This window comes from Phaenicophaeus curvirostris, chromosome 5 (genome assembly GCF_032191515.1).
Source record: "Phaenicophaeus curvirostris isolate KB17595 chromosome 5, BPBGC_Pcur_1.0, whole genome shotgun sequence".
Lineage (NCBI taxonomy): Eukaryota > Metazoa > Chordata > Aves > Cuculiformes > Cuculidae > Phaenicophaeus > Phaenicophaeus curvirostris.
The window spans coordinates 56,159,187-56,186,978 of record NC_091396.1 but is presented as its reverse complement, the minus strand read 5'-3'; the positions used below and the strand labels follow the sequence as shown (position 1 = coordinate 56,186,978).

The 27,792-nt window shown below is 39.4% G+C and overlaps 1 protein-coding gene across 12 annotated transcripts in view; it reads right to left on the bottom strand.

The window, feature by feature from the left end:
- Positions 1-27,792, bottom strand: part of EML1 (EMAP like 1) — a 123,568-nt gene that overhangs the window by 55,037 nt on the left and 40,739 nt on the right. The window contains exon 1 of one of the 12 annotated variants that reach the window (XM_069858804.1): positions 13,697-13,812. The exons of the other annotated variants lie outside the window; for them this stretch is intronic. Within the exon in view, the coding sequence (XP_069714905.1) occupies positions 13,697-13,721 (25 nt within the window). The 5' untranslated portion in view covers positions 13,722-13,812. Of the gene's footprint in view, positions 1-13,696; positions 13,813-27,792 lie in introns of those variants that run through there. 12 annotated transcript variants of the gene reach the window in all.

The window sequence follows — 27,792 nt, the reverse complement described above, 5'->3', positions numbered from 1 at the left end:
GATTTAGGCTGGACATTAGGAAAAAATTCTTCACAGAAAGGGTCACTGGGCACTGCAACAGGCTACCCAGGGAGGTGGTTGATTCACCTTCCCTGGAGGTGTTTAAGGCACGGGTGGATGAGGTGCTAAGGGGCATGGTTTAGTGTTTGATAGGAATGGTTGGACTCTGTGATCCAGTGGGTCTCTTCCAACCTGGTTATTCTATGATTCTATGAAAATTCGTAACAACTTTGAGTAAGATTGCAACTGAAGACAAGATTTCTTGCAGTTCAGTCACATTCCACTATTCCTTCCCTTTGCATGCATATAGAAATAAACTAGATAAGAGACACAATATAATAAAGCTATGTTTTCTGAAGAACTTGAAGTTCAGTTATAAAATAAGCATAACCTGTTTGCTATGCAATTGAAGGATGGAATGTTCTTGCCATTGAGATCATTGCTTTGGAGTATGTTAAGAATTAAACTTGCAAATTCAACACAACCAAATAAGCAAAGTGGTATGATATTAGAAAAGAAAAAAAATACTTAATGATAAAAACTAATTGAGCAACAACAAAAATAGTCACAGTAGATGTTAACTACTCTGCCCACAAGAGCAAAAGCTACATTGTTAGCCTAACCTGTAGACCATCTCTGCAGCATAACAACTCATTCTCACAGCAAACAACATTCACAAGGAAATTGTTAGCACACATTTGCAATTCAATTTAGATTCTGAGTAGAGCCACGTTATTGCTACTCTTCCTATGCCAATATTAAAGCGACTATACATTTTATAGCACCTAGTTCCATATTTTCTCATGGATAGAGCATGTCCTCAAGAAACTCGCACAGAGTGGGCTGACAAGGGAGGCACAGGGGTTCTGGAGGAAGGTGGCTGCGGGATGCCAAGAGGCCACTGACTGCTGTGTCCTGGGATGGTCACACCAGGGGCGTCATTTTCCCTTCCATGGTCCATACATGCACTCCCATGGCAGCTGGGTTACAAACATGCTTTGGCTGTACAGTTACAGTAACGGAGAGAAAAGCACTTCATAGTAATAATGAAAAGATCCTCAAAACACTTCACGTAGACCCCAAGAAATAAGCAGCGTGATTTTAAAGGAAATCCACATTGGCAGAAATACATAAACGTTACTGCAGTGTTACAATACAATAAGAATACCATTATGTCAATAGACGTTACTTTTCGTGACACTGAAGTCACTAATCATAGAATGGTTTGGGTTGGAAGGGACCTTAAAGATCATCTAGTTCCAACACTCCTGCCCGTGGGAAGGGACACCTTCCACTAGATCAGTTGCTTGCTCCAAGCCTCACCCAGCCTGGCCTTGAACATCTCCAGAGATGGGATGTCCACAGTTTCTCTAGACAACATGTTCCAGCGCCTCACCACTCTCACAGCAAAAAGTTTCTTCCTTTAATCTAAGACTACACTCTTTCAGTTTAAAGTCATTTCCCTTCACCCTATAACTACATGCCCTCATACAGAGTCCCTCTCCAGCCCTCCTGTAGGTCCTCCTTAAGTACTGCAAGGCATAACCTTCTCTTCTCCAAGCTGAAGAAGTCTAACTCTCAACTTGTCCTCATATGGGAGGTGCTCCTGCCCTCTGATATCTTCATAGCCCTCTTCTGGACCTGACCCAACAGGTCTATGTCCTTCTTATATTGGTGGCCCCAGAACTGAACACTTCTTTTGATGGACACCAGGATACAGTTTGCTTTCTGGGCTGCAAGCACACATCCCCAGCTCATGTTGAGCTTCTCATCAACCAATACACCCAAGTCCTTCTCCTCAGGGCTATTCTCAATCCATTCTCCACCCAGCCTGGATTTGTGCTTAGGATTGCCCGACTCAGGTGCAGGACACTGCAACATAACATTAACCACTTTTTAAAAGTGTCAATATTCTTAGATTTGATGACCTCGTTGCAATCTAGCAGCCACAAACCCCACAGATGTTCCCTTTCATGAAAGGCATGTGAAGGAGACTAGAAATCTAAACAATTTGTCTTATCCTAGAATCATAGAATCACCAGGTTGGAAAAGACCTCTGGGATCGAGTCCAACCATCCCTATCTGCCACTAAACCATGTCCCTGAGCACCTCATCTACCTGCCTTTCAAATACCTCCAGGGATGGTGACCCAACCACATCCCTGGGCAGCCTCTGCCAGTGCCCAATGACCCTTTCTGTGAAAAATTTTTCCTGATATCCAGTCTGAATCACCCCTGGCGCAGCTTGAGGCCATTCCCCCTTGTTCTGTCCCCTGTTGCTTGGGAGAAGAGGCCAGCTCCCTCCTCTCCACAACCTCCTTTCCGGTAGTTGTAGAGAGCAATGAGGTTTCCCCTCAGCCTCCTCTTCTCCAAGCTAAACAACCCCTGTTCCCTCAGCCGCTCCTCATAAGACTTGTTCTCCAACCCCTTCATGAGCTTTGTTGCTCTTCTCTGGACTCGCTCCAGAGCCTCAACATCCTTCTTGTGGTGAGGGGCCCAGAACCAAACACAGTACTTGAGGTGCAGTCTCACCAGTGCCAAGTACAGGAGCAGAATAACCTCCCATCACAATATCTGCCTTCTTGGGGGCTCCTCTGATTTTTCCCCACAGTCATTCAATCCTGTCAACACCATTATTGAGTTCGAAGGTACCAAAGCACTCTCTAATATAGAGGGCTACCCCACCACCTGTCCTACCTTTCCTATCCCACCTCAAGAGTTTATATCCCACCATAGCAGCACTCCAGTTATACAAGTTGTCGCACCACCTTTCCATGATGCCAACTACATTGTAGTCTCCTTGCCCTACAATAGCTTCCAATTCCTCCTGTTTCTTGCCCATGCTGCGTGCATTGGTGTAGATGCACTTCAGTTGGGCAGTTAATTCCACAGCTCTCATAAAGGGAATAGTCTTCATTCCCAAATGACTGATCCTTAGATTATCTAACCTGTCAGTGCCATCTACATCTTTTCTGTCATGAGGTGAACTCGCCCCCACTCGCTCTGAGGTGACATACTGGAGGTCCTCACCAGTACACCATCTCTCAGGCACTGGAGTGCCATTTCCAGGCTTACCCCTGTCAAGCCTGGCTTCATCCCCCTCCCCTTGAAGCATTAGATCTACATTTTTCCCACGGACAGACAGAACAGTCATCTTACCTACATAGGTAGCACTGACAGCATGTCAGAATCAATCATTGCCTCATTTTCATCAATGGGAAGAAAAAGTACTTTCAAAGTGAAATTTATGCAACCTGTTTTCATAAATCTAAAGTGAATCACTTTCTACAAGAGTTCATTTATTTTTATGCATTATAATGCAAGTCTAAATCAATGTCTCAATAAATCTACATGTCATGAGATAAATGCCACCTACAATGTCCAAAATTAGATCAAATGAGGAGGTATCAATTCAGATGCCTGATTTTTCATCATTTAAGCTCTGCTGAGATTCTGCAGGTTTCAAAGACAAGGCAGCAAAAAAAGGGCAATGTTCTTAATGCCTCTCTTTAAATTTTCCAACCAGCTAATCCATGATCTCATAGATTGGAAAGATTCCTTGTGGCAAACTGAAAGACAATACTGAGTTAGATGATTAATCTCCTTCCAGAACGCCTTCCAGTTTTTCAGCAGTTTATTACTTGAACTTTGCCAAACGTGAAGAAACATCCAAAGCAAAGCCAACAACAGTACATGTATGCTGTTTACAAGAATGATTTTGGTCTTATTTCATTGTATGTAGGCTACAGCAAAATGACATACTGCAGAAGTGAGAAGGAAGCATATTAAAGTGCATACTACTTTCTATTGATTTTACCTGATGGAAAACCTAAATTTAAATTGTACATTAACGGTGTAGGGAATAATTAGAATTAAAATAGACTTGGCTTGTTACCCGCAGAAGAACTACTCCATTAAACATACTCCATCTTTGCCTTACGCAGACATTAATTTTGAGGCTATTGCATCTTGCTCAGACCACAGCAGATGGTTATGTAGTGAAAACATTAGGTACTATAGATTGTCAAAAGACTGGCAAATAAATTTGAGTTTATTCCATCTATATGGTCTCTTTGGAGCACCAATTAACAGGATTAAATTGCTCACAAAGTATTCCAAAATTTCCCAGGAAATGTATTACATGTTTGCAAAGTACCTAGCACAATAGGGGTATGGCTGCTAAATGCTATCATAATACACTTTACAACTAGCATCTTAAAGTAATGTGCAGATTGTGCCAACAAGCCTGAATTGACCTTAATTGATAGGAATATTGTCCATCATTGAGAGATATTGGTAAGAGTATCACATTCCACACTTTTACACTCCTTAGAAATTTCTATGAACTTCAGGACCGTTACTAGAGCCTTAGGAAACACAGACATAGAGAAAAAGGAATTCTCCACAGCCAGCATTCATCCAACTGCATGGCGGAACACATTAGCTACTGAGAAAGCCCATGACACCAAATTTTTATTTTTATTTATTTAAAAATAGGCAAACAAAAAAGCACAATCCTGCAGCTGAATTTAAATAGGGAGAACTATAGACTGGATTTGACCCGGCATACTAGCAAGCAGTTAAGAACTGCGAAGATGCTACACTTCCAGAAACAGTTTTCCACTTGTAAAGGCTTGTGTTTTTCAGACTCCACTAACACTGCAAAATTGTCAGATATGGCACATGTCACTTGGAACACATTTGGTAACCTCACCTTCTCCTGCCCACATCATCACCAAGATCTCATGCAAGTAATTGAATTACTTAAACTCTTTTCCTCAGGCTCCTTGGCAGTCACACTAACACTAACTTTCAAATGACCTCTGTGCTTCATCTCTCTCAATGCCATCTGTTTAACCTGAAACTCTAACAGTGCAGAAAAAAAACCTGTGTGGCACACATCTACATCTTCAAAATCCTATCCTCCCTTTTTGCTTTATTTCATGCATCTTTGAGTCTGGGGCACAAGTCAGCCAGAAAACCTATTTGATAGATACAGTCTGTCTGAACTGACAGCAACAGAGAAAAGGAGTATCAGGAAGAGACACAACCATCCAAAGTTTAAAATGAAAACATCTCCCAAAATGAACACAAGCAATTCACTGTGGTACATAAACATGGGGATGCAGCCATCACACCAGCACCAGGCTTAGGTCCAAGACCTAGAAGGTACCAAGCATTCTCCTTGTACTAATTCCTGTGGCAAATGTCAGCAGTCCTTTGCAAACCAAAAGACTCTCTGTGCAAGAAAACAATGGGAAAATAAACCAGCAGGTTTAGTTTCCCCTTGACAACACCACGCCAAGCTCATTTGTTTTAAAGATTAGTGTTGACAGTATTGCACAGACTAAATATCTTTCCAGCATCCACTTCTCTAACGCAAAACATTGTATGTACCTGGAACAGCAGCAGTTTTCCAGGCTTGTCTCCTGGGGACAATGACAAGACATATGGGCAACAGCTTATCATAAAGTCTGGTACATACCGGACTGGTCTGCTAGACCCTGATTTGACCAGATTAGAGCTTTCCACTGTGAGAAGCAAGTGGGTTTAAAGGCCAAAATAATGTTATCCTATTTAATCTTGTTATTTTGTGTGGTTAGGGAAAAAAACAGAGGGAAATCTTGAACTACAGTTAAAAATGTAAAACCACGTTGTTTTACATGAGATTTCAGAAAGCAAAACTGGTAGCCAGCAGAACACTAAAGGAATGGCCCTTATGTCAAATCTTCTAACTGCATTTTGTTATAAAAGTATATATAATACGATAAAACTGCAGGCACCATGTATGCTTTTTAACTGGAAAACTTTGATTGAGAGGAATGAGAAATAACATCTAATCTTTAAACCAAATAGCTGTAGGAACAATGCCGTGCCTATCTATTATATAAACCTATATACAGTCTCTGAACAGGTAGAACAACTCTTTAGTTCAACCCTTATTCTAATGTATGTACTTAAGATAAGAGTGACTAGCATTGCAAGGAGATGCCCTAGTTGGGCACATTCAGGTACATCTCACAGTAAATAATCTGAACAGACCAGATTAGTTTTTCCATGTCCTCATGAGGTATGTATGTGTAGGAGGAAACAGGAAGGAGACAACTCTATCCCACATATCCACATAACGCCATACTTTGGAATGCATTGAGAATTCAAGAGATCAGTGATCTAAAGAAAACCACAGTAACAGTAATGTAAAGCATTATCTTGTGGACAGATACACTTCTAAACCATTCTAATAAAAAAAAAAATCCCATAATCCAAATATTTGTTCATCTACTATAAATGGACTATGGATAGTTATTTTTGCAAACAGTATTTTCCCTCCTCTAATATAACTAGCTATTGTAGTTCAGTATTTATAAGATCTTATTATTGTACTTCCCAACACTGGCTGAGGAATAACTTGTCCTTTTACAGTTTTACCACCAGAAACCTAAAGAAAAGAAATATAACTTCCTCAAATTAGAAGCAGAGTTTGAAAGGATAAATCCATAATAGCAATCATCACTCAGAGACTCACAACTGGGTACACTGCATTCATTAACAAAATGGGAGAGAAGAAAATGATCTCAACAGAAAATTTTCAGAAAGTTTCTTGCAGCTAATTAGTTAGCAATCACTGTGGGCTAAATTATAAATATGTGCCCTTAACCTGCCTGAGTTATAAAGGCAGCTTACTGTTTTTTCCCTAGCAGATGCTAGATGAGCGCCTATTTGGAAATCAATCAATTAAAAATCGTCTTCTCCAATAGTGCTTAAGTGGAAGAAATTTTTGACACATCAATATATTAGAGGAATTTTCCCCAGAACAGGGCTATCAGTGTAAATTCTTTAAAGCTCAGAGTTACTATGTTGGCTCTGTTGAGCACAGAAATCAATAAAAAATGTTTTAACAAATTATCATTCCTCAGATCACTCATTGCACTCTGATCAATGTGCATCATAACCATAAAATAGGCCAACACATTGAACAAAAGCCAGGAGAATAAAGACAACCTTCTGCAGCATAAGGCTAACACAAGCTTGAGAGAAGAGACACCACAGGATCCTGCAGGGAAGAAACTGAAGATACAGTCTAACACAAACTTGGAACAAAACCAAACCGTAGAGTAACAAATCGAGGTATCTCAGGGCATAAGAGCTGGGGTGTGTATCACCACATCATCTTCTCCACTCACTGAGGATGTGCCTGTATCAGATCCTTAAGAACAAGAGAAGAACAGCAGATATGTAGAACATGGGAGAACTTTTAGGAGGAGTTTCATGTCCACACCACAGCTATGGCTCAACATTCAAGTCATCCTACAAAAAGCTAGCAAGTGATGAATTAAAATTCATCACATGATATACACTAATAAGACTTTAGCTGTTGTTCAGCACTGTTAGACCAAAAGAACTGAGATGCAAGATTTGCTTCTGTTAAATGCGTTTTAGATCCTGACCAAGTGGTACACACTGGTACACACAAAATATTTTCTTACATTTACTTCTACATGCAGTTAGGACAGATTTAAAAGGCAAGAAAAGCAATTTTGAATATCTTCTAGAAGTTACTGATGTCAGCCTTGTAATAATGTGCTACAAACTAATTTTGTTTTATCTTGTTTGTTGAGTACTTCTTACTTTCTTAGACTAAAGTTGACTCACACTGGCAAGAAACCACTAAGACATATCAGCCGCTAGTTGATCTGCAACTAAACGTAGCCTTTGTTACATTAGAGACAGCACTATATGAACACATAAGAAATTACTTTTCTTCACTTTCATATTCAGTATTAGAAAAGCAATTGATAACCAAATTTACTTGGACCACCAACTAACTACCTCTAATTTCTTATAATCTGCATTTTAATTGAAGATATAATAATTTATGCATAAGTTTTCAAAAAACAACTTGAAAACTCTATTAAACTTCAAAATGGATAAGCAAATAAAACACTTCTTCCATTTAAGAAATTAAAGATTCACTAAAACTGAGACTAGATAAATAGCAAGAAATCCATAGTTATCAATTAGTAATGGTATGTTTGTCTTATTTCATAAACGTATCCTTTGAGAATTAAAAATTGGAAAATCTCAGCCTCTTATTAATATCATTTATTTCTAAGATATAATCCCACCAAAAATATTCTGCATTAAGATTTCTTAAAGGCTTGCTAGCTTTTCAAACTGTTTTCTGTAGAGATCAAAATATTCCTCCTGCACCTGCAGAAGGGGTTATTGATGTCAATAACAGATTTACCACTTTTGCAAACTCTGTTCTTATCTAATGGCTTTACTTCCAGCAGTGGTCTGACTTTTTTTCAGAACTCTGTACCTCATAAATACTTTAGTTTCTGAAATTAACGCCACATATCATTAGGTTTCATTACAGGTTGTCACATAGACAAATCACAATTTAAAGGAAAAAATTCTTTCAAATTTTGAAAACTATTTTAAGTCTTCTTTTAAAACCTGTCTTGTTCATTACTGTCTTCCACAGTAAAATCTTTTTCACTATTGCCAGTTAATATAGTGTTTGTAAGAAGTACCTGAATTAACTATTGACAGCCTTGCTTGGACAAGAGAGGAAAAAAAAGCACACAGGATATCCACCACAGACTGGAATTTTTCCTGTATTGTCCATCTCTGTATTCTATTAGGGTTAAGTCTTCTTTTCATTTAATTCTGAGAGATATAAAATAATTTTAAATGGTAGTTTTGATATATAGTAAACCAATAGTTTTCGCTAAGTAATATGTTTTTTTACTCTAAAATCTTCAGATCACATATTCCCGTTCTCTGGCAAAGAATCTTTACTGACTTAAATGTAGAAAGAACAAACTGCCCTTGCCAATGACTCAAGTACAGCCAGAGACACTGCACTTGACAGAGTGTTAGAAGTCCTGGTAATAACCAGGAAAAGGATTACTTTAGGGTTTTTTATGATACAGAGAAGGAAGAAAATCCCTTTATTCTCTATCTTTAAGGGGAAAAAAAATCAGGTTTGTTTCAGGAAAGAGAGAAACATACATAATGTGAAAAATTATTTGGTTTAAAATGCAATGCCTCTAATTGAAGACAACTTACATTCTTTTTATTTTTAACTGGATTCCCTAGCATGAGATCACATTTTTATTTTTACCACAGTGGGATGCATAGCATTGTCACAGATTTCACCCAGCTGCAATGCCATTCCCAGCACATTACGCAAGTGTGGTCCTGCCACCCTGTGAGAGCAAAGGACTTGTACTCCAAGGCTTGCTCCATCCTCTGCAGTATTTGGCAATGCTACAGCAACATGCACGTGGCCTATTTTTAAAAGAAATTCAGGTTTTCATAGAGGAGGAGAAGGAGGAGGAGACAGAGATAATCTATTTTATAGCTTTCATGTTTGTCAAAAAGTTTACAAATATGCTTTGATCAACTAATGCAGAATTATATCTTCCCAAGGCTACACAGAGAGGCCTCAGTGAAAGCGAAAGAGCCAGCAGATGACTGATCCGCCCTTGGCTGGGAACAAGCCCCAGGCCAAGGTCCAAGCACAGCCTGGCTCACAACCGTTCCTCAGCCTCAAGGACTTTCTGGGACTGATTGCCTTCTGGCAGCAGTCAGTACTTCTCCTGTATGAGTTTCACCTGAGATTAGATGGATGAAGGCTGTGCAGAGCAAACCCTTTTACAAAAGCCATCTTCTAATGGCACCTAGTTGAAGTACTAGTGCGAAAAAACCCTGGCCGATAAAGCCCTCGTCACCCAGTGATTACAAAACATCTGAGCTTCAACCTTCAGGATAAGTTGAAGCCTACCAGCAAAGTCAAACCTTAAGGCAAATATTGCCATACAGCTTTCTTAGCTCTGGGTGTAAGTGGATCTCACAGACACAAAGTAGGGCAAGTATAGCCATTTGAATGGAATTAATTTAATATTTTCAGAGTTCTCACTGGTGAACTAGGAATTCATTTAATTACTCACCTTTCCCTCTGATTTTTTTGTTTGTTTTGTTGTTGTTGTTTGTAGGTTACAACTTCAGAAGTCAAATTCAAAACACGCCAGGACACCATTTAACATTAAAATCTTCATTTACAGTTCAAACAAGTACGTTTTTAAAAGCAGTCCTGAACACAGACTAGCAGTCTCCAAGGATGTAAAGATTATTTCAGTGATATGATTTGCCCAAAAAGGCACTGAGGTATAGGAAACTTCCTCAACACAGCATAAAGCAGTGATTTCCACCAGCAGTAAGCTGAGCAACATACTGAACCTGGAAATCACTAGATTTATGAGAGGTGGGAAAAAGGCTGAAACATTTCTCCCTACTTCACTGAAAAGAGAGTTCAGAAAACAATATCTGCTCACAATTTTCTAAGCCAGTCAAGTCAGGCAGGGGATGCCTTTTTCAAAATACCATTCAGTTTTGCAGGATGTGTTTTGCAGAACACATTTTGAGCAGTCATTCAGAGTGCGATTGTTCCCGCTTCCCTATTGATTGAAAAGGTCATAGAAAAATATCATTAATTTATACATATTTTTTCTATATTGCAAATACTTCTATGCCTTACTAGCTCTCTGCCAGAGAAAAAGGCTTTTGAACTGGATATCAAATGTACTGCCTTTATATTTAGAGGATTTCAATTCCACATTAAATACATTTACTGGATTAACTGGACTCAGTGAAAGTTTGTTTTGTGAAATGAATGAGGCACAATTCCTATGAAAATTATAAGGTGTGACGAAACAATTAAAAAATCCTGTAACACATGAATAAACAGTCACGTTTTAAGCTTCATTATGAAGCCTTAGTTCTAACATTTTCTAACTTCCCGGAGTTTACATAGGAAATTATTTTCCTAATTTTTCTAGAGATGTTAGAACTTTCCATCTGCTTGCTGCTTCATCCACAGGAAAAACATAGAGCAAGGAGAGTGTATTAGCATCTGTCAATCTGTATCAGAAGGTATTTTTGTTTCATAGACAGCTGCCTACAGCACAGTAAAGACAAGACCCAAGAAACCTGCATTTCCGTACAATCACTACAAGGGATGATGCTCTCATGGTGCAGGTTCTGGAGGCTTCTGCTCTTCAACCTGCTCTAGGTCTGGTGAGACATTGGAACAGATTGCCCTGAGAAGCAGCGGGTACCCCATCAATTAGCAGTGTTCAAGGTCAGGCTGGATGGAGCTTTGAGTGGACGATGTCCCTGCCTTCATCATAGGTAAAATCTACCCAGCTCTGTATCTGCAGGTCTCAGTCAGGGTCTCCTTAGCTGTTTTGTGGGGCTTAAGATCACACAGTCAGGTGGAACAGTGGCTGGAGGACATTCAGTTGTGTTGCTGAGATCTGTATATGAAGCCTGATTAATAGCAGTGCTATGAGAGACTGCAGCATGCAGAGCAGAAACATCACCTGCTATTTCGGTAGCTCACATTTGATTTCTGAAAGACTCGCAGCCTGGTAAATGGGACAGAGCAGTGGTGTGGTGAGAAAAGGGTTCCCCTAAAAGTGCTGAGTCCTCCAGAACTCAGCCTGACCTTCTTTCAAGAAATCAAAATGGTGCTAAAAACTTGCAGAGAAAACACTATTTAAAAACTGGCAGCACCACCCAGGCTCTCACAATTGCCTCGCAACTGCTCATGGGCAAGTCCCTGCAACACAGGCAGCTGTTGCTGCTACTAACTTTATAGGAGATTGTCACATATCTCAAGTCAGTAAATGCAGGGACACAATCCCCCATGTGAGCTGCATTCAGGAGTCACGATCACAGGGTACGGGGCGAGTGCCTCCCACCAGTAATTAATGCAGAGAGCTAGCAGCATTGCCAGGCTAGGAGCTCAAGGGGCTTCACCAAGTGTGAGAGGTCCCTGTTTGTCCTGGGAAGGAGCTGGAGTCTAGTGTACAGGTGGAAAGTATGGAATTAGGCCCCAAGCAGGCACAGCACCCTGAACATGCATAAAACCCAAAGCATCCAGCCAGAAGCATGGCAGAAGAGGGGTGATAACACCCTGCCAAAATTAAGTCAGATGCCCCAAAATCCTTTCTTCTGTTTTGTGCATATCTCCCCATAATGCATTTTCCTATGGACTAGTTAGAAAATTCATGCACTACACCTGTATCAATGCCCTCTTTCATCTTCCCTCCCTCTGTCCATTCTTCCTCCTCCCTGACACAAACTACAGAACCCATCTTCTCCTTCAGCTACTCCTTCCTGAGCCCTCAACAGGATGCAAAACCAGGAAGGGTAATGCTCAGAATGTACAGAGCAAGAAAAAGGTTATTATTCCAGACACTTAATTTGAAAGTGAATAAATTAGACACTGGGTATAACTGGAAGCTAATGCACACAGTTCTAAGATTATATACATGATATGCTGTATTAAGAACTTCTCACTTAGACAAAGGAGTTATTCAGAAATAGAAATGAGATTGCCAGTAGGTTTCTCCAGCTTCTTTTGGATTATTTCAAACAGATACAAATAATTTTCACTTTAAACACTCTGCTTTACACAACTGTTCACAGGGCTTCATCTTCAGTGCAATGTTGCTTAAAGAAAAATGCATACTTGCATATCATTCATATCTAATGCCTTGCCAACGCACACCTTTTTACTATGTAATTATCATGTGGAAGCCTGTCAAAAGTGCCAAAAGCTTTTTTCTTTTTTCCAGCTTCTACTTTTATCATAAAGAAATCAAAAAAGGACGAAAAATTCGAAAGACATAGTCACTTAACAGTGCTCATTTGTTTACCAAGTTTGTGCCTACAAAAGGTCAGAAAAGAATCCCCTGGACTTCACTGCACTCTGCATCAGCCACCTCGGGAGGAGCCTTGAAGGACTGCCTCATGTTTCCACTGCCACAGCCATGGAAGTGAGAATTCAACTCACAGAGATCGCAAAGCATGATAACCGAGGTTTAGTATGCAGCTCTTAACCATAGCTCCATAAAGGACAGGTAACAGGGACTCATAAGAACAACAATATGTCAATTCTTCCCAGTCCTAACTGGAAAAAAGAGGAAAGATTTCACAACTACACAAGTTGCTGACTTGTTAAGGAAGTCACAGAATTGCTGTTTGCAGCACAGAATGACTTTAAATTTTTATACAGGTCTAACATTTAATTTTTGTATGACAAATGTTTATTTACAAAGAGAAACTAAATAAATATCCATGCAGCAGAATAAAAGGTACTACAATAAACTGAAAGTAAAAACAGATCATTTACGCTATTAAGATAAACAGAGTTTCTACTAAAGAAAGTTAACACTATATTTACAGAATTATAAGGCCTCTGCAGTGCACAGAAGTCATAGACACTTTTTTCCCTTGGCTTACAAAGTGAGGATTCGCTCTGTTGAACATCAAGGATCAGTAAGGACCAGTAAAAGAAATTTGATCCAGAACCCCAACAAGCTGCCTTGCTGAACCTGGAACTAAACGATTAAATAGATTAAATAAATTAAATAGATTAAATAAACTAAGGTCTGAACAACATTGGTACCTCTACAAGATGCCATAGGGCACGTTCTCCTTGTTGCACATGGTTTGTGCCCTTGACAACTGCTGAAATGGCCTCCCATGCCACTCAGGTCTCTGCAGCAGACAAACCCAGGCAGTCTTGTAAACTGAGCAAAGGGTACACAAAACTAATTGTTTTAAACACACTTTATATATTTTAGCCAATATCAAACCTAGTAATCTTAGTTAATACTAACCTGTGTTGTGCAGGAAGTGCTCCATGCCACAGCTGGGAACAGGCAAACAGAAAGACCTTCACCTTGTCACAGTCAAGATGTTCAAAATGGCTTCTCTCCCCTCCCTGAGGTATTTGTCCTACTTCTAATCCACTCCCTCAAGGTACTTCTTTTTAAGGGCACCTGACTGCAGCAAGTTAGAGATAGCCAGGAGAAGGTGGCCTATGCATGTTTTAGTACTGGGGGAAGTACACGAGCACTGCTGATATTGCATCTGAAGAGCCCTGCTGGGAAAAGTGAAGGCAGAGAGACTTTCCCATGCTTGCTGTTGGGATATAGATGCTCAAGAATTTTGCAAATGTTTATTCACAGAGCTGAGTATGGGACTGGCAGACACTATGTAGAACCGGAATTACAAAGATCCAGAACCTTGTGTTTTCCCAAATATCTTTCCTCATCTTTTCTGGTACTTGTCAGTGGTCCATGGGACATCATCTAAGATGGGCTGTAACAAAGTATCTCTCCCTTGAATCTCATGTTCCACTTCTTAAATAGATTAGGCAGTTTCTCATGCTAGATATTAAAATTTTGACAAAAATAAACATGTTTTTCCCCACCATTGATTTTAGCGATTGTTCCAAATTAAAACCAAACCACAAAAGATACACTGTCTCTGCAATTCTGTAATTTTATGGTCTTTACTAAAAATCAGCCATTTCACTTATTCACATTTTAAAATATCTACATGCTGGAAAGAAAGAAAATGTCAAAAGCACAAATTTTATTATCCTTCTCCCTGTCCCCAGAGAGGCTTCAGCCAGGCAGCAGCTACTTCAAAGCTTCACATTGCACACGCCTAGAGACTTAAACTGAGAGAAGCAACTACCAAATTCAGAAAGCGGTAAAAGGCTTAGATTCAGAGGGTTCCCTGAGGCTAAACATTTCTTTAAATTAAAAGCTCAAAAATAAAAACTAGAAAGGAGGAAAAACCCTGAAGTAACACCAGTAACACCCTCCTGGAACAATATGCACACAAATCTCTCACAACCTTCTGAGTCACAGCTATCAGGGTTAACCCAGTATCAACTAAATGGTTTCTGGGCTTTGCAAAATCCTACAGGGCTTTGCAGGAATCACTGGAGCTGCTTCAGGCTTACTTAAACAGGACAGGGAAACAAACAGGACACAACTGCTCTCTCCAGCACAAGGCTTTTAATCCAGGCCTTCCTATACAGCCTGGATCCAGTCATCACTGAAGATGACTAATAGCTCCTGCACTAGTATTTTTGTTTAAATTCCTCAATGCACAGACCTTGCGGATCATTATCTTCTCCTTCTGCCAAGTCTGCTGTAATTAAAAGAAATGCTTTGGTCACGGCTATCCAGATTTTACTCTGAGAACTTAGTGGCAGCATCACACCAATGATGCTTGTTATCAATTATGTCACACTATTTTCAAGGTATGCTTCTTCTTGCAAAGTTGTGGAATAACCTGATCAGTGTGCCTCTGATATTAGTATGTTCCCAAGAAAGGTGATACAAGGAAGAAGAATCATAGAATAATAGAATGGTTTAGGTTGGAAAGGACCTTAAAGATCATCTAGTTCCAAACCCCTGCCATGGGCAGAGACATCTCCCACTAAGCCGGGCTGCTCAAGGCCCCATCCAACCCAGCCAGAGATTATAGTTCTTTTGATAGAAATGATACTTCTCTCTCAAAAGCACAAAAGAAAAATCTAAGAAATATATAGTTGCAAACTTTGAAAATGCAAGAAAATAAGTAGATGTTACACGATTAGGAATTAAAACTTGTGTATAGAAACACTGTGAGTACACTATGCACCTGGGGCTATCACATTTTTTGAATCAAATGTGATTTCATATTCTGCAAAGAAGAATTACAAAAAAATGGAGATTCATAGCTTCCAGGAAGAAAAAGCACCACAGTAAAACACATACAGGCACACAGGAAAGCAACCACAAGATCTAAACATACAAAGAAATGAAGAAATTTCAATGGTAAAAAAATTGTTAGTCCATTGTGCTGTAACTAGATTGAAAATTAAATTCATGATGCATATGTAGTTTTCCCACCTATATGAACTTTTAATTCAATTATAAATCACACTCAAAGCAGTCAAAAAGTACTTTTCCTTTTTATTACAGTCTTCTAGCGGCTGCCTGCCTTCCCCTGTATTGCCTTACACATTGTTTCAAAACTTTGCCTACTACCATGATGCATGGCACAATTCACAAAAAAGAAGGGGAACACTTATACCTGCTACAATACAAACCAGATGGGTATCGCTTCTAACTTGGATTAATTTATTGATGCTGTAAAGCACATGGTGCCACAAGCAGCTGCAATGACAAAAGCAAGGGTCCAGTTCCACAAGACACAAAGGCCAATCTAGAAGCTCCCAGTCTGCCTGCAGCATCCACTACTCCTATAATTTATTGTCTGCTACCATTGGAAGCTGATTTAATTCTTCAACATAGCACAAAACTAACTCGGTAAAAGCAAAACCTAAGCACCACACAAACGCTGTGTAGATTTTTTTTCTTCTGTTGGGTTAGCATGTTAAATTAACTCTGACAAATTAGTCTGTCAAGTGCTGAGTGGGTAAAACCACAGTGAGAGGGATGTAGGACCTTCCTCCCCAGCAGCTGCACAGTGTATGTTAGTTATCTCCTATTAGCTTATCTGAGCTATTGTAGCCTGAAAATGGGAATGAATGGGGGCCGGGAAGAGGGGCAGTTCATCATGTTTGCCCCTAAGACCAGAACTCACTTAACCCAAATATCCTGAATTTTACGCTACTATCTTCAGCTCCCACAGCTCTCTGGTTTGTTAACCTTTATTTCTAAGCAACCCTATACACCCTTTCACCAGGTAACATCTGAAGGACTGAGCCTGTCATCTTTAAAATCCCTTGTTCAGTCTCCTCATCTATGTTACATTGTATTCTTTCAGTTAATTGAAACATGAAACATTATCACATAGTGTTACTCATCTTCAAAGTCAGCACTTAGAATGACTTTATGGTATCAATATGCATCAGAAACAAGGTAAATTTTATGAAAAGAAGCAGATAAAATGAGAAAGGGTTCTTTCAATTCAGCTTTGTGAGGGGATGTGGCAGGTTGCCCTGGTATTGACTCCTCCCTGAACAAATTTTAGAAATAAGCATATGAATCATCCAGGGGTTTGTCTTTTATCTAAGAGTTTAGGTAGGATACTCTTGCTGGAACCCTAGGAACGACAGCTACAGAATGGAATCTCTCAACTTACACGAGACAACAGCAGAATAATACACACTACTCTGTACACTGATGTAAAGTTTCACCTTAATACCCTACAACCATGAAGTCCATTAAAAAAACCCAAGTATATACAGATATATTGCTCTTGGGAGACCATACAAACAAATCTTATTTTCCAGCTTCTGTGAATTTTAGTTATAAAGCATTTGCTTAACATAATAGCAAACATTTTTCAATTCCATAGCTGAATATTTAATTCACAACTCACTTTCTTAACAGTTTCCAAAACCCAAAACAAAGCATCCAGATCATAAAAGAAAGCTGATATACAGCACATATAACTATTTAATTCAGCTATAAATATGTTCTGAAAGACTAATGGTGTGATAGGCAGAAACATTTTTTCCAGACTTGTGCAGATAACATGCATATTCTAAGCCTTTCAGACAACAGACTGTCAAATGTAGCAAAACCACTCTAAAGAAAACACACAACATAGTAATCAGTCATGCTGGGGGGAATCCCATAACCAAAATCCTTACTATTTGCATCCTTAAGGCCACATAACTGCTACAGTCCTGTGTATGTCTCCCCCTGCAATCTTTAAAATGACCAGGCTTAGACCTTTCAATAAAGCAGAACTGTTGTAAATGTAAAGCCTTGATTTTAGTTCTATCTGATCCATTAAGCTTTGCTCAAAGGAAGTCAAGAGTATTTAATTTTCAGTTCTGAAAATGATCAGTGTCCATAATGAGCTTTTTGATAAACAAACCATTAACAAGTCTTCGGACCTACAGAAGTGCTAAAGCCCAACACAGGTCCTGTGGTCCCTTGTCCACAATACTAAGAATCTTTTCAAGAAAAACAGAGTGGAAGAATCACAGAATCATAGAACAGTTTGGAGTGGAAGGAACACTAAAGCCCATCCAGTTCTAAACTTCCTGCCATGGGCACAAACACCTGCCACTAGACCAAAGCCCCATCCAGCCTGGCCTTGAATACTTCTAGGGATGGGGCATCCACAGCTTCCCTGGACAATCTGTTCCAGTGCCTCACCACCCTCATCGTAAAGAATTTCGTCCTAATGTCTAACCTAAATCTTCCCCCTTCCAACTTAAAGCCATTACCCCTCCTCCTGTCACTACATGCCCTTGCAAAAAGTAACAAGTAAGCAACTTTTCAGGAGTAGTATACCAACCATATTTCCTTCCAAATCAGAAACAATGATGGTAAGAGTCTAAAGACTGGGAGAAAACATCTCTTGGAGACAACATCTCTCAAAGACAATGGCACAACTGACCCAGCTCTTGCTGCCACAGCAGCACTGCCAACTAACTGTTATAACCACTGGCTCCTGAAATATGTTTCAGTCTGGACCCAGAGAGTACTCATGCAGCTATTACCACCACTCACCCCTTTTTGGTTCTTGTTGTGATCAAGTCTTGGTAGTGCATTCTAGCAGCATACCAGGAGCTTGACTGCTGATGTGTGTTTGGCATACAGCATCAGACTAGAGCTAGCCCACGCTAAATGCAGAGATGTTAGGACACCCAAATCCTCACCTCAAACTGGTTTGCTTTACAGATTTCTTCCTCTTGTCCCACATTTCTTGCTAATGTAGAAATAGTACTAAAATACATCTCAGAGTCGGTGCATCTTGCATATGCCTCTTTTAAAGCATTCTGACCTTCATCTGCAGATCTTGCAGCACATCAGTTGAGAAAAGGTTTAACTGTATGCTACCTGGAGCTGACCCTAGTCTATACATCTGCCAGACCACACATCAAACCACCAAATTCCAAAAACTGGATCTTTTCTTACTTCTCAGTAGAGAAAGGCCTCAAGCCTTGCCAAACATAAATGCTTAACTTAAAATTTCTATGTATAAAATCTTTTGTCCCAAAGGATCTCTAATTAGTTCATTAAAACATCTGAACACAGATAACATTGCTTATTTCCAGTCTGAACTACAGCCATCACAGCGATCTCACACACACATTCTAGCATAAAAGGAAGAACAGGTTAAAACCTATATTCACACCTCCCTCCACACACAATAGTTATAATATAGAATTATCTAAATTATAGTGTTGTATATTTTTCACTATGTGAGCCAAAATTTCTAAGAAAGCTCTTTTTCTTAGATTGTACTGGAGTTTGCCATGAGTGCTTTCAGATTTCAAAATTTCGGTCCTACTGAAGGACACAGCAAACTCCTATTGCATTCTCAGCATCAGGATTTTGTCTCTTATCCCAGATCACATCAGCAATTGTTTACTGTATTACATTGAGCTACTTTAAATATGCTCTATATCGATGCCTCTTAAATTCAATTTTAAAATAAAATTCAAAATTCAATGTTTCGGTTGACAGTTAGGTAGCTAAAAATGATGGCCTGATTTTTCAGATCACTTGAGCACAGTTCTGGCTGTAACTGTCCTATTATTTTGGCCTATATTTGGCAGACGTAAAGCAAAAAGTCAGGAGTGCAGACACTGGTTTGAATAAAGAGTGGCCTGACTCTCAGGATATGCCAATAGGTGTCAAGCTTTTATCAGTTCAGATAAAGATCCTATTGCCCCTGTGGACCAGCCATCCTCACCAGACCACCCATCTAGCCTCAGACCTCGCTCACCTCCAAGAAGCCATCCACTGTCTGCATGCAATTCATCAGACATTGAGCGGTAGAATCATGCCACGTAACATTAATTCTGATGTGCTTACTTCAGGGTTAGGAGAAGGACAGACTCACCTGCTGGATCCCAGAAGCTATTTAAAGCAGTCTGCCCAATTGGGAATTGGAAGGATGCTTTTAAGACAGCAACAGGTCTGTGTAAAACAGTTTGGGAAATGCTGGACAGTGAAGGGGAAAAGGAAGGAATAGAGTGGTAACTGGCTTCAGTAAACATAAAATAAATATGAAATTGACTGTTTGGCAGCACAGACTGTTTGGGGGATTATTTCCCCACATCGCCCTACCAAGGCAAAACCTAATGCTTCTAATGCTGTGGATTTCATGGTACAGAAACCTTCCACAGTGTCAGGGAAATACTGGATGTCACTGCTCAGCCACCTCCACTTGAGTGTAAAGGACCTGCAGTAGGAAATCTCAAAAGCTGTTTCTTGTTGTTTCCACCACAGCTGTAGGAAAGATAAAGATCAAGGATTCATCAAACACAAGGTTCTTTGCAAAGTTTTCCTTAAAAAATATTTGCCTTTACTAGTTTGAAACAATAACTGTTTCTCTGTCTTTTCTAGTTACATATTAACATCATAGAATTATAGACACATTTAGGTCAGAGAAGACCTTTCAGATCATCAAGTCTAACCCTTAACCCAGCACTGCCAAGCCACCACCAAACCATGTCTTTAAGTGCCACATCTACACATCTTTCAAATACTTCCAGGGATGGTGACTCCACCACTTCCCTGGGCAGCCTGTTCAAGAGCTTGGCAATCCTTTTGGTGAAGAAATTTTTCTCAATATCCAATCTAAACCTGTCCTGATGCAATGTGAGGCGATTTCCTCTCATCCTATCGCTTGCTGCTTGGGAGAAGAGACCAGCATCTGCCTCACTACAACCTCCATTCAGGTACTTGTAGAAAGCATTAAGATCTCTCTTTAGTCTCCTTTTTTCTGGACTAAACAACCTCAGTTCCCAACTTGCACTCCAGACCCTTCATCAGCTTTATCTACGACGTCCAAAACAAAAAATACTGAGACTGTGCTTGGAAATCTTTATTTTAAAAAATCAAGAAAATCAACTACAATCACCTCCAAAATATTTCCCTTATAACCAGACACACAGCTACATACCATGCTGTCAATATTAAAAGCAATTCCGCAGATCATCTTAAGAAAGGCTGTTGAGGATCTCCATCATTTTTGCTTTCACACGTTCTATATACAAAAAATGGGTTCCTTTGAGCACTGACATTATCTTTGGGGAGAGGCAGAAATCTCAGGGAGTCAGGCCTTGTGAATAGGGTGGGTGCACAGCGATGATGTTAGTTAAAAACTGCTTCAGAGACAAAGTGTTGTGGGGTGGTGCACACCAAGATTTTCCAATCAATGGCAAGAAAACATCTTTACTTGAACATGTGTCCACTCTTACTTAGTGAACTGATTGAGCTGAGCTTTGTTTCACTGTGACAGGTTAGGTGTTATATAGGCACCTCTGTCTCTCCCCTCCCACTCTTTGTCTCCCAAGCTGTTAGGTTAGTCTTGAGGTTTTTTGTGTCGTGCCTTGTATTCTCTATCTTAGGAATCTTACTGAAGCTTAGTACAGGCACCTGTTTACAGAGAATTCTCAAATGACTACAAGCCAACCAATGTTTCATGTATTGACCTGCAATGGATTTTGAAGTTACACTTAAAACCAGAAAATACTTACTCTTTCCTGTTTGCAGGAAAGAATGCAAGTTTCCAACCAAATACAGGATGTATGCCATTAAGAAATGCAAACTGTTTTTATCACAGTAAGGCTCTTGTTTCACACTTAAAATCCAAAGAGGCAATTAGTTTCTACATTCTGCAATATCCAATAACACTGCAGGAGACCTCCAATACTAGTTTTCAAACGAGTATATTATATTTATTCAACAATCAGTCATTTCAAAGCAAGACAAGGAAATGATGGATCATGTCAGATTTTACTCTTGGGAAGTAATGGAGTGTGGACAATCTCACTTAATTACTTTCCAAAGAATTAATTTAGTGAAATCATGTTAACATATCATTATCCCCACCCCATCTCTCTAAAAACCTCAGGGAGCTACTTCCACATTTTAATTATGTAATGGATGAACATTTTACATTGTTTTTCATGGAACAAGAGAGTCATCCATAGTTCCTTCTGCATTCCCTCTAAAATTTCACAATTCCTTATGGTTGCCCAATTAGTGTCATTTGTGAACAGCAAGCACCTCACAAAAAAATAGTTATACTGTTTCACACAACTTTCCTGCTTATCCTCTCACATCCTCCTTGAGACTTTAATGATCAAAAGACAGGTTCGTCATTACAGCTTCACAAAATTTCTCTTGACAAAAGAACTGCAGCATCAACTTTAAACTCTTCATCTTAAATTTCTAAGGAAAGGAGAAACAGAAGGAAAGTCAGAATAAAACCTATTGAAATATATGTCACCGACTGGGATACTCACTCACTGCCTCCTCACATATTCACTTATTAATAATATACTTCTAATATGATTTTAATCCTTACTTGAATTGTCTGCATGTGGTTTAAGCTTCAATAAAAGAATGTGAGGTTTGCTATTCTTAATTAGTACTTAAAACACATTTTATCAGCTCTGTAAAGTACTATTAAATTTTTTAAAAACTCCTTGAAGATCAGTTAAAGCATGTTTTTCTTCTCAGAGTCCAATGCTTTAATTTGCAATTCTGTGTGTTGTTTTATTCATGATAAAATACTTAAAACTTACAGTTCCTTTGTAACACTGACACGGATTCTCTATTGAGGTTCGACGGTCAACAAAGGGCTCTCTCATCACTAGTTTATATTTTCATTTGGTTTTAAAAGTTCAGTTTAAAAAAAAAAGCCCTCAAAAAATTAAATTCCAGTAACTACAACTAATGACATTCATTACTAAAATGACCTTTAATAATTCATTATTTGGAAATACATGGCTAATTAAAGGGCAACAAAATAATTTTACTTATATAGTGTCTTATTAAAAATAATAGTTTGAGCTTCAATAGGCTAACAATATATATTGTGAAAGTGCCCATTACTGCAAGTTATTTTTAATTCATAGTGTACTGATTTATTCTGCATTCAATTACCATACATGCAAAAAAAATGTGTTTCTGTATGCCATTCCTCCCCTTTATTCCAGGACAGGAGAAAATACGCTCTAGAAGAAAGTTGATAAAAAAAAATCAACTTATATTCTATATTGCTCCAAAATACATGAAACAGATGCTTTATGTAGAGTCTAATCCAGCATAACATTTAAGGATTTGATTTTAAGAGGCAGAACAAATCTCAATGAAAGGAAAAATAAGAAAATGGTCTCTAAGCAATTATGGGCAATAAAATCTTCTGTCCTACAAAACCAAAAAGCTTCATGTCGGGTTATCCTGTTGGCTCCTGAGCTGTTCTGGAGAGAATGTTCTGGCACCTGCTGCTGTTCTGGAGAGAATGGGTCTAGAGGTGAAACATGAGAAAGCTCAGTTTGTCTGTCCCTGTTGTTATAGGCTTTTGAGAACAACAACAAACATGAATAATGCTTTTAAACTGTTTGCAACATCTTTTTGAACATGCTTGCAACATATTTTCATACACGCAGTATGAAATGAACCAGTGTGAACCTGCCCAGTGAGAACCAAATAAAATGCAATTTTGCTTTGCATTACTCCTAGGAAGTGATCACAGTAAAACAAATCACAGTCTCTTCCAACCCTTGACAGATTTGAACTAGTGACCTTAAAGCTATAAGGCTCAGCTTCCTATTGTTCCCTCCCTAACCCACACTTTATTGTGTGATTTTGCTGCAGCTGTAAGAAAAGGGTAACCAGCTGTATTTTGGAAGGTTAGGGAGAGGAAGTGTGAGAGTCGAACGGGAAAGAAGAACCGACTGCCAGAGTAATGCTGTCCATAAAGGTTTCCCATTTGTGGCGTTCACTTCCTCATCAACAGGGCATCACTCCATGTGCAGATATGCAAGTCAGAGTGAAAAGGTATATATGTTCCAATTTATTTTCAGGAATGGTATATAGTTACAGAAGCAGAAGATTCAAATTGCAAATAATCTGACCAAAAATTGGTATATTAACTGATTCACACAATTTATTTTCCGTGACTTAAAAGGAATAGTGACTGACATGTTATCAAAACTATTAACTGTCAAAAATCTTAATAATATAATTCAGTGATCCTGCAGGAAGGGAGCAAAAAGGAACTGTTAACTTTTAAGAGGGTTTTTTTATTCTACTGCCTTTTTTTTAAGAAATGTCAATATAGTTGATATCACTTCAAAACTCCATCAAACTCTTAAGTTTTCTTACTAGCAATTACACTTCAGATAATTAGTTAAACAAAACTGTAATTAATATTATAGAATCCCTTGCCAAAGAAATCAATTTCATTATGAGAGAATTTGTTTTACGCTTTTTTTACTGCTTTACTCAGATATTCTAAATTTGAAGTTTCTGTCAAACGAGGCCTCTGTAGTTGCAGAAAAGGCCATTTTCCCAGCTACCATTTTCCCACTAGGCAAGTGAAGAATATTAAAAAGATTCTACAAGTTGCAAATGAATCAAGGATAAATTCTCACTTCCTTCTCAAAGTCCATACAGGTGTTTTGCAGAGTGCAAGAATCACAGATTTTACCCCTTGCGTTCTTCATGCCTAATGATGCTGCCCACAACCATTAGTGTGGTGCAGGCCACGTTCATTAGGTCATCAATACAGCCATAAATGGATAAGGAACTGAGGTAAGAGGACCCACGAAGCTTTGCCTGCACCCTACATGACTCCCCTACCCACCTGTAATCCCTACTGATCACTGTTGTGACTCAATAAATCAGCTGGAGGAGAGATGAGCACTAACTATAATTGCAGTATGTTCCCTGTTCTGTAGAGCTGCATGTGCATCATGGTTCTCTCCAACTATTTTTACGCAGATGCTAAAAACCTCAACACTAACTTGCCTTATCAGTATTCTAACACTTTTGCCTTCAGCTTAAATAACACATTACTAACACCCTGACTGACTGCAGATAAATGTAATGGCTTTCTAACCAAGAGCTACCTAAAAGTCACATTAGTACCAAGGAAGGTATCTATAACCAGGCATAGTTAATATTATTGAAGCTTTACTTTCCAACATGCAAAATAAACCAAGGGTTCCTCATTACCTTGAAAGTGAGAGAGATGTAAGTTGAGAACTGTCCTTAAGACAGGCAGTAAGAAGAATTATGTTAGTGTCTTTCTTAAACATAAACAAACATAATAGGCACAAAAACTAGTAAACATTTTGTGCATCTGAAGAGATCACCTTCTGAAAATCAGAGGGAGACTTCAAATGAATGCAATAAACTTCTCCAAAGTAGGTATGCACTTTCCTGAGTTTACAGCTAAGGAAACTAAGGCAACAAGAATAAAATAATTTGCCTAAAATCATACTGCAAATTTGTATTTCTTGCTTTGATGCTATCTCAGTCTGACATTTGTGTTCATTAACACATTTCTCAGATGCCAAACCTACTCTTACTGTTCTGTAGAACAGAGTTGAAGAAAGTAGGTGTCTTTGAACTAGCTGCGCTAAATATTTGCCCTAGATTTTAGACACGCATCTCAATATGAACAGATTTTCCTCATCTCTTTCTTCTCTCCCTTCCTTCCACATTTACCCTACTTTTTATGCATTGCAAGCCATAAAAACATGTTATAAGACAATCATGCAGACTAGATCTGCAGATGAGTGAAGAAGAGGAAGAAAAAATAATTACTCAAATTCTTCCGAATCCAGAACCCTTTCTAGACAGAAAAAGAGGCTCAAGGTCAGTTTGCCCTCATACTAATACTTCTCCTCTGTAACCAGGTCCTTCAACAGCCAAGATCCTGCTCCCTCATATCCATCACAACCTCCTGCCTACCACTGCTCCCCTCCTTCTCCCTCCCCATTGTGGCTGCCACTGACCCTGGCACCGGCCAGGGAGAAGAGATCAGGAAGCAGAAGAACCTGCAACCATCCTCAGGTGCAGGCCAGAGCTCAGTTGCTGCCCTACAGGTGACATGCATTTATTTTTACAGGAGTGTAGGCTTTATAGCCTCATCCTTCCAAACACAATATGTACAGGCAGTCTCTTTATATATATCTTTTAAAGTTTCAAACTATCAGAAAATTCCATTATGTCTTGTAAAATTAATTACTAAATTTTTTCCTTTTTCCTATGTTCAGAAGGGAAAACCTCTAAACATGTAACAGTGATCATTTTGAGTGCTTGTCAGCCATTTCTGTATTCCACTTTATACCAAAATCACGTTTTCCTGTACTTCTTCACCACTTGCTAGCTCTGGTTCTTCTTTATGCCTGCCCCACTCCCAGCTTCACACTGTTTCTCAAATTATCTACTACACTTGCTCCCACTTCCCTGCAAAGTAATTTTCTTTTCTTCTTTCAACCTCAAAACCCTCACTTGCATCCTCCATCTCATGGTTCATACAAGTATGTGTGCAATATCTGATCACCTCAAGGTAATACTCAAAGGCCTGATCCTCTTGTTCTTCCTCATCCCATCTAATATAGTCTCACTGAAGGGTAACTCATAAAAGGAAAGACTTCTGAATTCAACCACTTTATTTTATAAATACTGAATAATATAAGTTTAAAACATCCCTTGAGCTCACTATCTACAACAAGATGACAGACTAGCAATCTCATCACTTACACATTCTAGAATATACGACTTAAGGACTAACTAAGATTTTAAAACCTACGGACAGCATAAATGCAAACTGCTTATTTCCATTATGTATAATAGGTACTCAGAGTAACAAAATCAACACAAGCAACAGTTCTCAGAAATAAGCTTGTTCAAACCATTCAGAAAGTGCTGCTACCCCTACTGCTCCCACATGCAGGCTACTCACATGAACATTGTATGAGCAAAGCCAGGGATTTTGGTAGGAAGACAGCTTGCTTATAAATGGATTAAGAGTATAAACTTTAAAATGCACTGCTGTATGTTTTATTTTTAAAAATACTTACAATGAAATATTTATTAAGTTTAGGCGAAACAGGCATCTGCTACTAGTGAGCAATGCTCATACACAGTCATAGTTTTCTCTCTTGAAGAGCTCTGAGAATACACACAATACATAGCCCATCACAACTCATCACGCCCTGAAAAACTGTTCCCTCAATCTCAAGGTCCAAACGTATTAGTTTTCTGCTAGCCTGTCCCTTTATTACACTCCACCATGAAGAAAATAATGTAACATTTATCATCCTCATTTCCTCCATGAAAAGAAGCAGCTATGTTTGATGCAGTTGCTGTCATGAAACAATTTAATACAAACCTGACTCCAGCTGTTCAGATAGAAGTAGAAATCCAGACCACTACTAAGATTTGGAAGAATAAGAGAACCCCAGATCAGTCTTCAATTAAATACTAGATCATGCGTGCTTGCAATTTTGCTGCTAGAAGGCAATAACTAAGAAGCAAAATAAGGCATTTTGAGATTAAAGTTTACCATTAGGAACGCTTTGTAAGGTTTAGGATATCAGACTTATTTCCACCCCCCAATAACAGTAAATATCAACCGGTTGAGCAATCCGTAATACTTTGCAGGCCAATCTCCAAATAACTCCTCTGAGGATACTGGCCGATCCTCACCTCCTCCCTCCTTTTTTACGACCTGTCACTGCAGCCCAGCAGCCCCCAAGTCACCCAGGTGACACCGCCAGCCTAACAACCCCTGTCTCAAAATAATAATAATAATAATAATAATAATAATAATAATAATAATAATAATAAAAACAGAAAGAAAAATCAGTAACTGTTGGAGAACTCCCTCAACTCCGCAGAGGCACCCGGCACCTAGCGGCGAGGCTGCCCTTGGCCGGCATTGGGGAGCGCCGTTGGGCGGGCGCTGGCGGCGGAGCGGGATGCGGGGAGGCGGAAGGACACCTGCCCCGCGGCCGCACCGCACCCGCACCGCGTGCCACCGCGCGCCCCGGGCCGGCCGGCGGCGCGCGGGTGCGGGGGGGCGTGCGCGCGCGTCTGTGTCTCTCTGTGTGTGTATGTGTGTGTGTGTGTGCGCGCATCTCTCCAATACAGAGAATCACAGAATCCTGGAATCACAGAACGATCTGGGCTGC